The following is a 15474-nucleotide window of genomic DNA, read 5'->3' as shown; positions in this document are numbered from 1 at the left end:
CCCATGGTATTATTCTCTTGTAATAATTTAAATTTGTATGGTACTATGTAGTTTTTAGAATATTCAGGCATTGCCTTATTTGCTCTCTCATGAGATTGCAGGACAGATTTCTGTACTAGTTTGAATTTGAAGAAGAGGCATCAGTGCTTTTCATAAAATCACAGTGTCCAGATTTTCTGGTCCTAATAAGATGATATAAGATCAAAATTATTAAGTGACAATTTATGAATTCTGTTGATAGCTTTTTCTTATAAAAATTCTTAGATTGTGACATGTTTGTTTTCTTTTATTTATGTAAGAGGCCTCCAAAAGATGATATATGAATATGAGGGGCACCCAAAACCACTGGAATTATTTATTAAAAAATGTGCATTTATTCTTACATGTTTAAACTTCAGTCACCTTCAAAGTGCTCTCCTCCATTTAATGCAGTACCCTATTAAGATGTTTTTTCTACGGCTCAAAACAGCTTCTGAAATCGTTGATTTTGATGCTTTTTTAGTGCTTCTGCCGTTTTTTGTTTCACCTCTTTCACATTGGCAAGACATTCCCTTTGAGGACTTTTTTCATCCAAGGGAACAAAAAAAGAGTCACTGGGGTGAGATCAGGTCTTAGGGAGGGTGAGGCACAGGGGGTCATGCCCTTTTTGGTCAAAAACTGCAAAACATTGAGCGTGGTATGGGCAGGTGCAGTTGAAATTCACCCATTATGAAGTGGGCAAACACATTGAAGGCATCTTCCAAAAAATTCACTGAAGCCAAACACAGCCTCTCACAACGATGCCAGCAGGTTCACTGATACAGATGGGCTCCTGGAACACTCACTTAGTGGGAGAAGCCTGGACTGCAAGGGGCCTGCCCTCCAGAAGATAGTTCTGAGGTTTTGGGGGGTACTCCTTCATATATTGCTTCATAAAATATCTTTTAGAGCTTTTCAAACATTTTAATAAGGTTTTTTGTCATTGTAGAAAGAATACATTTCAATTACGTATTATAGTCTTACCTGTTTTATTACACCTGTATATTTGTGGTGAAGCATTCTTGTTTAGGCTCACTGCTGATTGCTTGATATCTTTGGCCTTGTTTTATCACATCTCCCAGACTTCCTTTGTTTATCTGAAAATTAAGAGTGTCCTGCAGAATTACATGGGATGCTGAGTACAACCTGAACTCAGGTTCACAGTCAGCCTCATCCAAAAAAAATGTGGCTGTTTGAAACCTGTGCTTTCACTTAAGCTAATGTTTCAACAGAAGCTTCTGTGACTAAAAAGAATCTCGAAAACCTCTAAATTAGCTTGTCTTAAAGGTACCTCCCTACTCTAACGTTACATAACAGCTGTGATTTTTGATTCAGAATTTCAAGACTCACCAGAGACTAAACATTAACTATTTTTTCCTGTGCAGTTTGAGAAATAATAATATAATCAATGCAGTGCTTTTCAACTCTCAGCAGTACTCTTTTTCCAAAATAAGATCTTATAGATACAACAATGCACTACTGTTGTGGGGGGTAGAGGGACTATTGGGTTGGCCAAAAAGTTTTTTTTTTTTTTCCCGTAAGATGGTTCTAGGAGAACTTAATTGTAACATTTCCATTGTATTATGCTTTATCATTTCAAGAAAGGTAAAAATGCAACTGAAATGTAAATGAAAAGATTTTGGCAGTGTGTGGAGAAAGTGCTGTGGCTGATCAGACATGTCAAAAGTGGTTTGTGAGGTTTCATGCTGGAGATTCCTTTCTGGGTGGTGCTCCATTGTTGGGTAGACCTGTTTAAGTTGACAGTGATCAAATCAAGACAGTAGTTGATAACAATAAACATATCACACGGGAGATAGCAGACATACTCAAGATACCCAAATCAATAAAGTTGTTGATGAAAATAAAATACATGTTTTTTATTTTATGGAAAAAACCGTATGAACTTTTTGACCAACCCAATATTTAAAGTTTACAGAATCTCCAGAATTCTCCCGTGTCTCAAAGTTTTCTAATATAATTTGAAAACCAAGCTTTATTGCACTTTTAGAATGTTTGTTGACATATGCCCACAAGTATGAATGAAGTGGGGGAAAAACATATTAGTGAGGTCATGGAGCAACTAAAACTCTCAAACAGAAGGATGAATCGATTCTGGTACAGTCCTACATCATAATACTGCTCAGTAATAAAAATGGGACAAGCTACTGATGCATTCAACATCATGGTGATAGCTCCAGGTGTATTTATTGCATACTCAATCATGCTTATTTGACACCAGAACTGTAAGGTCTATAATGCTGGACCAAAGAGAAAAAAAGAAGAAAGCTGGACCAAAAGAGAGCATATCATATTCCATTTTTAGAAAGGTCACCTACAGGCATAAACTAATCATGATGTTAAGTCAGAACAGGGATGGTGATTGGGAGGGACGCAGACAAGGTGCTGGCTGCAAGTGTTATGTGTACTTCATAAACATTTATTATGGATGTTTATGAATGTGACAGTATCACATCTGTCATTTGTGTCCTTTTTATAATATTTCAATAAGTTTGCTGAAAAGATTAAAAGAAAGAAAAATGCTCCATTGATGAACCGTGGCTATCTTTTTTTTTATGAAGGCATGCTTCCTAAGAGCCAAGTGACAGGAATGCTGGCCAAAGAAAGCCCTGTTTCTCCAAGGTAGGCGTTCTTCTCTGACTTTTTTAAAGCTAAGTTAGTTCTAGATCAAAACATACACATTAAAAAAACAGCCATGGTTTACCAACTGCTCACTGTATTAGTTGTACTTCTTTGCCCCAAGAACTGTGGAGTGGCCCTGGCTGGTACAGCTCAGTGGATTGCTGGCCTGCGAACTGAAAGGTCGGTGGTGCGATTCCCAGTGAGGCACATGCCTGGGTTGCAGGCTGGGTCCTCAGTTGGGGCCATGTGAGAGGCAACTGACTGATGCTTCTTCACATATCAACGTGTCTTTCTCTCTGTCTTCCTCCTTTCCCACTTTCTAAATATTAAAAAAAAACAACTACAGTGCTTTATCAGGCAGTATTGGTGAATGAACTGTTCTGTAAATATGTTTTTAACATACTGAAGTTTGACTTGTTTTAAACACCAAAACTTAAAAAAAACTTCAAAAAAATTTTTGATTATAAAATATACATTCATGGTAGAAAACTTTGAAAATTCAGAGAAATACAAAAGAAAGTGATAAAAATCCATTATAATCCCATCAACCCCTAGGTACATGCTCTAATATTTGGTTTATTTCACCCAGTTTGATTCATATAATACCTATTTCCAAATGATTCCCTTTTGATATATATTACTAGTACTATGATATATTCTGTGACTAATTTCCTATGTCATTAAATATTCTGTAAAAGCATTTTTGTATGTATTACATTATATAACCATACTATAATTAATTTATTCTGTTTTTTGTATTCTAATTGATTATATCACTTTAATGGAAATCTTTTAAAATGTATTTATTACATGCCAGCTGTCTTAGTAAATTAAGTAATTCATATATATTTTTGTTAGTGCCATTTCAAGTGCCCTCAGGGTTATGTGTATTCTTTGTAGCTTTTTTCTCTTTCTGTCTTTCTCCCTATCAATCTATATTTTATCAGCAGCATCCTGCTATATTTGTTAAATTTGTTAAATTTGTTGAGTTATTTCATATGCAATCTGTTAAATGTTTTATATAGGATAAGGGCCTAAGGATACCTCCTTTAGTATTTAGTCACACTGATGTGTGACTAATGCATCAGTTTGATTAATAGCTATTACAAAACAGAAGGCTTAGTTTTTCCTTAAGTTTTACTGTTTATCCGATAACAAACTTGAATTAATTTCTTGAGTAGTAATATATTTGTGACAGGGAGGAATGAAAGCTTGTCGATTTTGTCATGTTCTTTAAGGAAACATACTGTGTTTTGTTATTGCTTTGATAAAAGAAGCTTCTGTAAGGAGATGTGCAATTTTTATAAAAAGTGTCTTGTCAAAGATAACTTTTTCTGAGTCCAAGTTGGAACACATGGGAGTATAGGTATTTTAAATTTGGAAATAATTGCCAGCTGATAAAACCACTGATCACTTAGGGGAAAAGTTTCCCTAGAGAAATATATTTCTCATTGTAGATGTGAAACATTTAATGATTTAGTATATGTTAATGTACATGATTGTCGATATAGTTATTCTTCTCCTGATGTTTTGCAGCTATGACTGGTTCCAAACAGACTCTTCAGTCACCATTGTCATATATACTAAACAGAAGGTAAGCGCATCTTTAAGATCCATGTTAGCCAGGTGCCAGGTACTTCTCTGAACCCTTTTCTTGTATTAACTTACTCTTCACAATAACTCTATGAGGTAAATACTTTTGTTATCCCTGCTTCACAGGTAAGAAAACAATGAAAGGTTAAGTACTTTACTCAAAGTCACGCAGTGACAGATCTAGCTTTTCGAACCCCACCAGGCTAGCTCCACTGCGTATGTTCTTAACAGTCACATTGTGTCCTCTTAGAGAAAACTAGACTAGCAAGTGTATGCGCCTTTCTATTTTTTTTTTCTTGAAGCACAGATGACAAAAGTGAGAATCCCATTTAACTTCATCATGAGAACTAATTTCTTGCCATGAATTGGGATTTGAGAGACAGGAGAGATGGCACTGTTGTGGCTTAGTGTGCTTAAACCACTGATGGGGTTCACGTGCCCTCTTGAAACTGAAATTCAGGACATATTTCATTCACTGTTTCTTGACCACCCGCTTTATTTGCAGTGCTCTCTCAGATGGCAGGGATCCAGTAATACACTAGACACAGAGATTTGGCTTTCGTTGGGCTTGTAGTCCAGCTGGGAAATCAAATAAATATGCAGGCACCTTATAGCACCTCCAAACACATCCTTCAACAAATGACAAGGTTCTCACACTTGGGGGACCATGTGGATTTAAAAACAAGTTCTGGCAGCTAGGAGTTTGTGAGAACCCACGCTGCTTCTGTAGTAGCAGAACCACTTCTGAGCCAGTGAGTTCCTCTGACTCTTGCGGCACGAAGTGACCATTCCATAAGAGCAACCAGCCTCTGCCTGATACAGCCAGGAGGGCCAGAGGCACTGCTTGTCCCGCCTTCTACTGGCTCTTGTTATAGTCTCCTCATCGCACAGTGCGAAACCAAGCAGGCAGGGCCTAGGGGAGTTGTCGTGTCAGTGAGGCACAGAGGGTGGGTGCCCAAGGGAAGGGGGAAGTCTTCCATGTGTAGTGATGTGTTCGGAGTATAATATAAGTCAGTGATTTTCAACCTTCTTCATCCCATGGCACACATAAAGTAATTACTAAAATTCTGTGACACACCAAAAAATATATTTTTTGCCAATCTGGCAAAAAATTAGTATAATTTTGATTCATTCACACCAGATGGTTATTGTTATTTTGGCTGTTGTCATTTTTATTTGACAACCTAAGGGAAAAGAGCAGTGCCCGACTAGTTAGGTATTGCATGTGTTAAACCTGCCTGTGGCACACTGGTTGCAAATGGTCCCTGTAAATGATAGGTACTAAAATAACTGGCACCAAGGCTATGTGGTAATTAGACACACTAAAACGTTGTTACTGAATTTCTTTTTGTGATAAGCTGAGGTTGAGAGGCTGTGTAATTTGCTGGCATCACACAAGTCACCAGAATAAAATGAGCACATGTATCTTGGCTCCTGGTTTAATTATAATGGTTTTTGCCAAATTATTTATTCAACAAATATTTATTAAACACCTACTAGGTGCCAAGCAGTGTTCTATATGCAGCCTTAGCCTTGTGGCTCAATTGAAGCATCAGTCCATGTACCAAAGAGTTGCTGGTTTGATTCCTGGTCGGGGCACATGCCACCTTTGTTGTAGGTCTCATTCCCGGTTGGGGTGCGTACGGGAGGCAACCAATTGATGTTTCTCTCTCACATGGATGTTCTTCCCCCCACACACATCCCCTTCCTCTCTCTCTGAAAATCAATGGAAATGTGTTCTTGGGTGAAGATTAAAAACTTCTCTGTGCAGTTTCTTATGTCTAGAGCTTAGAGAAAGACAAATGAGTAAGGTAGGTAGTAAGTATAGATAGGTATATAATTCAGATTGCAGTATGTGGTTTGAAGAGAACTGGGTTGTAGGACAAAAAAAAAACAAACAGTAGTAATGTTCATGGGTTCTGTAAAGAAGTGCCATGTGAAGTGCTAACTGATCATCTTAGAAGTACGACTTCTGTCCAGAACGTATTCATCCATGTAAAATGAAAAATAGAGACGTTTATTGAAGAAAATATAAGATACAAGAAACATTGTATATAGGACAATGACGCCTCAGTCCCCTTCAAAGTAGGCACCTTGGGACCTCACAAAATTCTCCCAATCACCATCAGCTGGCCCATCATATTTTCCTGAATCTCATCAATGGTATGAAATCTCTTCCCTTGCAAAGGTGATTTTAGTTTTGGGAAAAGCCAGAAGTCTCAGGGCACCAAATCTGGGCTGTAGTGGGGCTGAGTCACCTGAGTGATTGGATGTTTTACCAAAAAACTCTGCGCAAGTTGTGATGCATGAGCAGACACATCCTGATGAAGCTGCCAGTCACTAGTTGTCCATAGCTGTGGCCTTCCAAGTCATTCAAATAGTTTCCATGGAGGAATGTTCAAGTTTAACATAAAATTTGATGCAGATTCATTGCTCTACTTGCTCATTTTGAATGTGACAGCCACACAGTACACATGCTCACTCAATGGCATCTACTGCCACTACTGACTGTTATAGTGAAGTCAGCATGGTTCATGCATATGCATTGCAGTCCACTCTCCTTGGCTGCCAGGTTACATCGAGGTTGTGCAAACCATTCTTGTTATATTAACAATTGACTTTTTCTGGACAAACCTCATCGTATAGTCATTGAAGTTTGGGGAAAATTACTTTTTAATCTTTCTCTTTTGGTTTCTGTTTAAGGATATCAATTTAGAGTCAGTAATAGTTGATCATCAGTTCGACACCTTTAGAGCAGAAACAATCATCAAGGATTATTCATATCTTGTACATGTTGGTAAGTATCTTATTCCTTATTAATGGGAACAACTCCAATTTCTTTTAATTGTGGCAATAACTTGGTCTGAAGTTTAGATACTAAATATTTTATCTGCTGTTATTTTTATTTAATATTTAATATGTTATTTTGGTTTATCATTTTGATCAATTTCTTTGTTACTTCTTCATACTAATGACATTGCTGTCAAATGGCAGTATAATCTCACCTTCCAAAATTGAAACAGTTCGATGTAAAAATTGTGTAATAGTATGAAGTATTTGTTGGCCCAGCTTCGTAAGACTCTCACTCGACTCCTACACACAGAGCTCTGGCAGCTTGTCTGTTACATCGTCTGCTGAGCACTCATCACAAGGCACTAGTTTTCATCGGCTTGTTTCTTGCCGGTTATGTCATGGGACAGTCAGAGGCTGCACCAAAGCAGCATGGGCTGCAAGGCTCTCTTGTAACTTCCATGGTCAGAGAGCAAGCATGCAGTTTGTTTTGGGAGATTGCAGACCTAGAAGGTGGAGGGAGGAACTTCATGAAAGATGGTAAAGGTATCAGCCAAAGAACATGCATGCATAACCCACGGACACAGACAGCAGTGGGGTGATGGCCACAGGGAAAGGGGGCGGGGCCTGATTGGAGGGGGCAAATGGGCCGGCGGGGAACAGGGACATCCATAATAGTGCCAATAATAAAAATGAAGTTGAAAAAAGAAAGAAAGAAAATCAGGACTGAATATGGAATAAAAGATACTGGATTCTGAATCCAGCTGTGACCCATAATGAACTTGACTCTAGTATTTTACCCTTTTCTCATTCTGTGAAGGTTACATTATAATTACAAGGTAGAAATGAAACAAACAAAAATAACAGGAAGAAGAAAATCATCTTGGTTGTTGTTTTAAGCATGAGTTCTTATATAAAGAACATTTCATTTACTTTTGTAAAACACAGACTGAAATTCCGTAGGTCTCAGCTGACTTAGGATTCTGCTTGATGCTTTGTTATATTAATGAGGTACCTGTATTTCTGAATTTGGTCAGAATGATAAATGTCTTTTTCTTTCTTATTTTCCTCCATTGATTAATTAACCTCATACCAACAGCCTTTCTCCTAGAAATATGTCCTATCCTATTTTTTGTTAGCCTAATAAATTGCCTTTTATAGGAGATGTCTAGAAAACACATTTCTAGGAAAGTATTGTTATTTATTAGCACTGTCATAACTTTTCTTTTTGTAAAACCTCTGTGCCCAGCATCTATTATGTTTTAAATATTATGGCTGATTTCATTCATGCTATACATAGCTAACATATCTGGCATACTTATAAAAAGCAAACAAAAATAACATTAAAAAATATGAAACTCTTGGTTGGTAATATGGATTAGAAGACTAAAATAACATAAAACTTTTAGTTTCAGATAACCATATTAACACAGTGAAATTTAGAGCAAATGTCTGTAAAAATATTTCTTATATCTTCTTCTTCTGGAATGTTAAGTTCCATAAGGGCGGGGATTTTTCTCTTTCACCAGCTGCTGTACCCGTAACACCTAGAAAGTGCATGGCACACACAGGCGCTCAGTAACCTTTTCTCAGTAACTGAAGGAGCATTCAACTTTAGAGAACAGTAAGAAAGGAAAAATGGGGCGAGATTCCGGTGTGGCCTGTATTCACAAGTGCACACGCACACACCGGAACTTGCGTGCCTCTCCCTGCCTGCTCTCCTCTTGGTTCGTAGGATAGTCAGTCTGGGACCATACTTAGAACGGTGCGGGTTACCCACCTGTGAACAATTGGGTATTTAATTAATAGGGAGAGAAATGGAAAAATGAAGAAATGTATGTAGTATGTTTAAATAATTTGACTCCACATTTCAGTTCTATGCAATATCTTTCTTTTGGTATTTCCTTATATTTTTTTTTATCTTGAGACACTTGAAGTGGTTCATAAAAGAACCATTTAAACAATCTCTGATGTTCATGAACTGTATGAATTAAGGTTGGATTTTAACTAAATGTATATTTTTCTTTTCTAGGACTAAGCCATGAGATTCAAGAAGATTTTTCTGGTAAACCTTACAAAAAATAATTACATATATGCATCATGCACATATACATATGTATGCTATGTGAAGGGGATGGAAATAATTTGTTCTACCATATGTATGCCCGTTGCAAAACAAAAATGTGATGTTTCCTAGATAAACTAGAAAAATATATGAATTTTTAAATATACTCATCTCCCTCTGATTCAGTTTTTTCTTTCCCCTTATTCCTTCCATCTCTTCGCCCTTTACCATTTGTTTCCCTTTTATTCTTCCTTTATTCCTTATTTCTGCCCTACTCCTGACATTCAGCTTGTAGAAATAGACTAGGCCAGACAGATTGTTCTTAGGTATATGTATTTGAATGTTTAATGTTGACAAAGCATATTAAATTATGAATATTGCATACAAATACACAATGTGGATTTTGCACAGTTTTTTAACAATAGAACACTCATTATAGAATGGTGATTTCTTGGGATTTTTTAAGCTTTATTTTAAGTATAATAAAAGTATATTTAATATATATAGCATGATTTGATACAGGAATACACTGTGAAAGGATTCTCACAACATTATATAACATATTTGTCATCCCACATATTTACCTTTTTTTGGTGAGAGAACACGTTCTACTGCTCTCTTACCCAATTTAAATTATACAATGAAGTGTCACCACCTATAGTCACAATGTTATGCTTTAGATTTTCAGATTATTCCTTCGATAACTGAAAGTTTGTGCACCTCCCAATTCCAGCCCCCAGCAGTCACTGTTCCACTCTCTCTTTCTTTATGTCACTCCCCCCAAGATTCCACATGTAACAGATACCATGTCATATTTGTCTGTTCTGTCTGGCTTATTTTTTATTAAATCCTCCAGGTCCACCCGTGTCGTTACATGGCAGGATCTCCTTTTTTAAGGCTGAATAATATTCCTTTTTTCCCCTTGTTTGAAAATACTGTCAGAATACTTTGCACTGGTTCTCTCTCTCCTTCTCTGTGTACCATAGTAACTCTATAAATTCTTTAAATTTAGCTCCTTAAAGTCACAAACTGTTTTATGTTTGGTAAGCTTCAAATTAGTGCTCGTTGAATTGAAGTCATTTATTTGCCTGTCATAAGGTGTTAAATCGCTATGAAATTTTGTGTTAATGGTGAGGAAGAACAGGAGGATTGTTTCTAGGGACAAATGAAATACAGTTGAGGTCTCTAAACACACGTTCAATTCATAAAATTTAATCAGTATGTAAAAGTCTATAGTTTATTAGTTTACCCATGTAGTCTAAACTGTTTTAATCATTCAAAAATAAATGTATGAGGCTTTTAATCATCAAAGATTCACATGTGTTTTATAGAGACTCATTCACTGAGGTGGTTTCTGTGTTCATTAGACTCAGTTTTGGTCTACTGAATTCATTCATAAGAACCCCTCCGATCTAAACTAAGAAATGTTGAACGGTTGTAAATTAAATTTGCTTTTATGGGTCCATTCAATGGCCACTGTATATGGCGCCTCCCTACCCCTTTTTTAGCTATGTGTTATTTATGCCATGGCCATACTTGAGCTAGTATGAAAACTAGTAATATATATTAGTTTGGTCCTTGATGAATTAGCTCTAAAGAGGTTCATCTGAATCTAAAATAAATTAAGATGAATTTAACATCATATAAGCTGTAAACAATTTTGATGAATATATGTACAAAATCTTATTAATTTTACTACTTATTTGTGTCATTGATACAGTGGAACATTTAGATCATTTGAGAAAGATTGTTTTTAAAGTAAAACTTTGTGTTGGGTATCAGTGAACATAATGAAATTTACATTCTTTTCAGTGCGGGTTGTCAAGAATGTGGGAAAGATAGAGATTGTCCTAAAGAAAAAGGAGAATACTTCGTGGGAATGTCTTGGTCGTCCCCTGGAGAATCATAATTTACTTATTCTGAAGAAAGATACAGGTATGCTGTGCTGTTATTTTAAGTTCCATGATTACGAAATTGTGTTGGTGCAACATTTTTTCCAGAGTGTGGAAGGCCACTTTGGGAGGAGTGAAAGAGCTCTCCTATGTCCCACTAAGAAGTTGCGATGTGTTTCAGCTTTTTTTTTTTTTTAACAGAGATTAAATGATCAGATCCATGATCTACTGTTTGGGCATAACAGAGTCATTAAGTAACGATACGTCAGTGGAGAAGCCCACCGTGCTTGGGCTGTTGTCTAACCATTTACTTCTTCTGGTTCTATTTTTTTTTTTTTTTTTATGTTCACATGATTGTGTTTATTGTCCTTGGAATAAGGTTAAAAATTAATGGAGTTCTAAGGTCAATTTTTTTACCAACATAATTTTTAAAGTTGATTTAATTTTTAAAGAGTTGCATTTCATCAGAGCTCCTAAGCTAATAATTTTTTCACTTTTTAAAAATATTTTTTATTTTTTAATATATTTCATTGATTATGCCATTACAGTTGTTCAATTTCCCCCTTCATTCCCCTCCACCCTGCACACCCCCTCTCCGACCATACCCCCCCTTTAGTTTATGACCATGTGTCTCAAGTTCTTTAGATTCTATGTTTTCCCTACTATTCTTGCCCTCCCCCTATCTATTTTCTACCTACCGTCTATGCTACTTATTCTCTGTACCTTCTCCCCCCTTCTCCTCCTCCCCCTCCCCTATTGCCAACTCTCCATGTGATCTTCATTTCTATGGTTTTGCTCCTGATCTAGCTGTCCTCTTAGTTTGCTTTTGTTTTAGGTGTGGTTGTTAGTAACTGTGTATTTGCAGTCCTTTCACACTGTTCATCTTTTTAATCTTCTTTTTCTTAGGTAAGTCTATTTTATAAAAGATGCCAAGACGAGTTTCTGCCTTGTGTGCACGTCTAATATTTTTCTATTAAAAAAAGAAGAACATGTTGTTTTTCTGCTTAAGTAAACTAATTTCTTCAGTGTACTTCTAAAGGATGTAATTCATTTCTTTATTTCATTTCTTCATTACTTCCTTTCTTCCTTTATTTTGTAAGTATCTTATCTAACCATAATGTATTTGTAGAAAAGGGTGCATAATGTAAATGCTTTACTTGATGACTTTTCAGAGTGAACACACTATATTTGGAATATGTTCTGAAATTTCACAATTTGATATGCCTTAGTGTGGGTCTCTCCTCATCTTTGAGCTTGATGTTCATCCTTTGTGCTAATCTTATTATATAAATTTATGACCCTCAGTTTTGGGAAATACTGATTTTTTTCCTTCCTTTCATGGTTTGTTTTTGCTTTCCAAAAGTATTCTTTTTTTTAAAGATTTTATTTATTTATTTTTAGACAGGAGAAAGGGAAATAAACATCAATGAGTGATTGCCTCTTGTACGCCCCCTATTGGGGACCTGGCCCACAACACAGGCATGTGCCCTGACTGGGAATCAAACCGGCAACCCTTTGGTTCACAGGCCAGTGCACAATCCACTGAGCCACACCAGCCAAGGCAACTTTCCAGAAGTATTCTTATTTTAAACCTCCTTAACCAGTCCTCTGTCTTTCTCATTTTCAGTTTAGTTCTTTTGTTCTACTTTTTGGGAGATTTCTTCAGCTGTGTCTTCCAGCTCTTCTATTGAATTATTTATTTCTATTTTCATATTTTTAGCTTCTAAAGACTCTTTTGATTTTTGTTTCTTTTAGTATTCTATTCTTATTAACTTTTCTTATCTTTTAAAAGATATTTTTTATCTTAAACAGGCAAGCTATTATTTGAGAGCAAGGGTGATGTAAAAGTTACCTTTCACATTTGTAAAAAACTAAGACCATCTTCAATCCTTCATGGGATATTTAAGCTTATTTCAGGATAAAAAAGAGGCAAATTCAGAGGCATGGCTGAATTAAAAAGCAAACACAGAAACCCCTGTTGATAAAGTATGTTACCTAAATTTAAATTTACAATAATATTCCATTTTTGGCTAAAAATAAGAAAACTAAAATGAAGCAATAATAAAATAATTATACTTGAAAAAATATTTTTCATCTTTAAAAAAACATCTTTTAAAAATATTTTTAAAATATTTTTTAAAGTATTATTTTTTAGTTTTTTTCTGTGTACGTAACTTCCATATCCTCAAAGCTTGTTTGTTTCAGTCTGTCTTTTACAGTAGATGCTTTCTCTGAGTCTGCGTACCCCTGACTATATGTACCCATATTTCAGGGTGGCACTCTAAAATAGCTGATTAGAAACTGTGCGTGTGGGTGTGGCTTGTTGACAATGTACTCACTGTGCAGTCGCATCATTTCTTTGGGAAGATCTGATGCCAGTATTTTGTCAGAGTCTCCAGAGTGAACATTCTTGTACCTTGTACCTAACAATTCACAAGTGATGTCGTAGGGGAAATGCTGGGGTGCCTGTAAACTTAAGTACTTTTCTTTCTTTTTTTTTGGGTCTCTAAATATAGTGACATTCTGAAGTACTGGGGTTATGATTTTAGCATATTAAAATTGAGAGGGATACAGTTTAGCCTATAATATATACTCAAATTCAAAGATCTTTTATTTTACTCTCACTGGAGAGCAAACTTCGAATATTCTGCCAGAATGAGACAGGGCGTGCTAAGTAGGGGGAGGACTTCAGAAAAGCTGAGGGCGGGAGGGCATCTAGTCTTCTAAAGTGAATTTTCTGTCCAGAAAGTGGTTTTAGCTCTGCCTTCACTTCGATCCAAAGGTTTTTGGTTCTGCCGATTTCTGAGCCTTTTTAAAGGGATCTCATATTACAAATAGGTCCTTAATTTTTGGCTTTCTGTCCTAGCTTTGGACTCAGCTTTATCAAGTCTACCATGTCAGTTGTCAGTCATCTCCGTGACTTCTCAGGTCCCAGAGTATTGCTGCTATTTAACATTCCATTCTTCTGTCCTTGCAGCCTTATGCCTTAAAAAACAACCAAGTGCATATACAAAACATCTTTGCTTTTATTTGAGTTGGGGGTTGTTAGGGGAACTAACTGTGTATTCAGTTTACCATCTTTGAATATATAAAATTACAAAAATGTGCTTGTGGATAATATTTTACTTTACAGAAAAGCATCAGGTAGCCATATTTCGGGTACACATCGTGCGCAGGCTATTTTGTTTTAGGCACTGTGGTCTGAAACAGAAAGCATCAGAAATTATTTTCCCAGGTGGAGGAAAAACCATACACAAATATGAGGTAGAAGAATACATTAATAATGAGACAAGCTAACAAGGGCAAGTTATATTGTACAAATTGAGCACATTCTGAGGTTATCCCACTTGAACAGGTGCAGATGAATTTGACCTTGAAGAACTAACTCCCTGAAGGAGGTAGATTTCAAGCAATGTTCTGAAGGTAGCTTTCCAAAAAAATGACAAAAAGCTGTGAAGGCTTTTGCAGGTAAGAGCCTTAAATTGTTACTGGTACTTATTGTGCCAGGCATTTTGCAGGTTGTAGAGAAAGAAAAATGTAAGCCATGTGTGGGAAAGGTTAAAGAGATTAATTTTACCAGAGTAGTAGGTCTGAATTTTATGGTATTAAGTGGAGAGAGAGAACATAGAGGAATAACAGAATGATCTAACATATCCAAAGAGATTGGGTGAAAGACAGTAAAATGAAAACCTATTATTAAAGTGAAACTCTTGCCCCAGTAAAAGCCAAATCTAAGAAACAAATGATGCTGAGAATGAAGGCTGACCTCCATTTGGAAATAGAATGAACACTGCTCACTTTTCCCTTGTAATTTCCTGAGGCTTTCCATGAGCTCTTCATTGTGGCCATACACTTCTCCTCGAGTCAGGTACCACCATAGTTAGCTTTAGCTCTCTTGTCTGAAACTGGAGCCTCAGGTGTATTTTTCAGTGAGTTGGGTTTTCTACTTTGGAAAATGACTCAGAGTTTAGGGGGTATTTTCATTTATTTGACTAAATTAGCACAAATAATTTCTTTGTCATTTTCCTTCTTTAAACCAGGACAAAACCCATAGATTATTTTAATCACTATAGCAAATCTGAATGCTTATATCATCAATGTATTATGATTAACTTGATGTCAGTATCTTTAAATGTTTAAGTCCATCACCTGGTTCTTCGGTCTTCAGTATAAATTACTAAAATTACAGATTAGCATACTGGCTTCCTCTTACTGAAATTTGTTAGCTAAGGGATTTTAGTTTGAAAATAACATAGAAGTTGAAGACTTTTAATGCAGTGCCTTCTCGTGTCAGACCTAGAATTTACCTTCTCATTTTGTGGTATAATTATCCATGCTTACAAAGCCCGAAGCCTGACACTTAAACTTAAATGATGGCATTGTCCCTACTGCAGTAGCCAGGGCATCAGATTCACACTCCTTGTCCCTCATATGTCAGCTGTAGCTCTCTCGCTCTCCTCAGCCCAATTGAAATAT

General features: G+C 36.3%; 1 protein-coding gene across 3 annotated transcripts in view; it reads left to right on the top strand.

Annotated features, from left to right (window-relative positions):
* The window catches only part of LOC119048245 (cytochrome b5 reductase 4), an 87541-nt gene that overhangs the window by 48513 nt on the left and 23554 nt on the right, over positions 1-15474 (top strand). For all 3 annotated transcript variants that reach the window (XM_037143819.2, XM_053664851.1, XM_053664852.1), the window contains 5 exons: positions 2598-2658; positions 4195-4252; positions 6955-7048; positions 9074-9106; positions 10919-11041. In XM_037143819.2, the coding sequence (XP_036999714.2) occupies positions 2598-2658; positions 4195-4252; positions 6955-7048; positions 9074-9106; positions 10919-11041 (369 nt within the window). The remainder of the gene's footprint in view (positions 1-2597; positions 2659-4194; positions 4253-6954; positions 7049-9073; positions 9107-10918; positions 11042-15474) is intronic.

This window comes from Artibeus jamaicensis, unplaced genomic scaffold (assembly GCF_021234435.1).
Source record: "Artibeus jamaicensis isolate MK-2021 breed Jamaican fruit bat unplaced genomic scaffold, CSHL_Jam_final contig_387, whole genome shotgun sequence".
NCBI lineage: Eukaryota > Metazoa > Chordata > Mammalia > Chiroptera > Phyllostomidae > Artibeus > Artibeus jamaicensis.
Note: the sequence above shows the minus strand (reverse complement) of the source record. Positions and strands in the feature narration are given on the sequence as shown.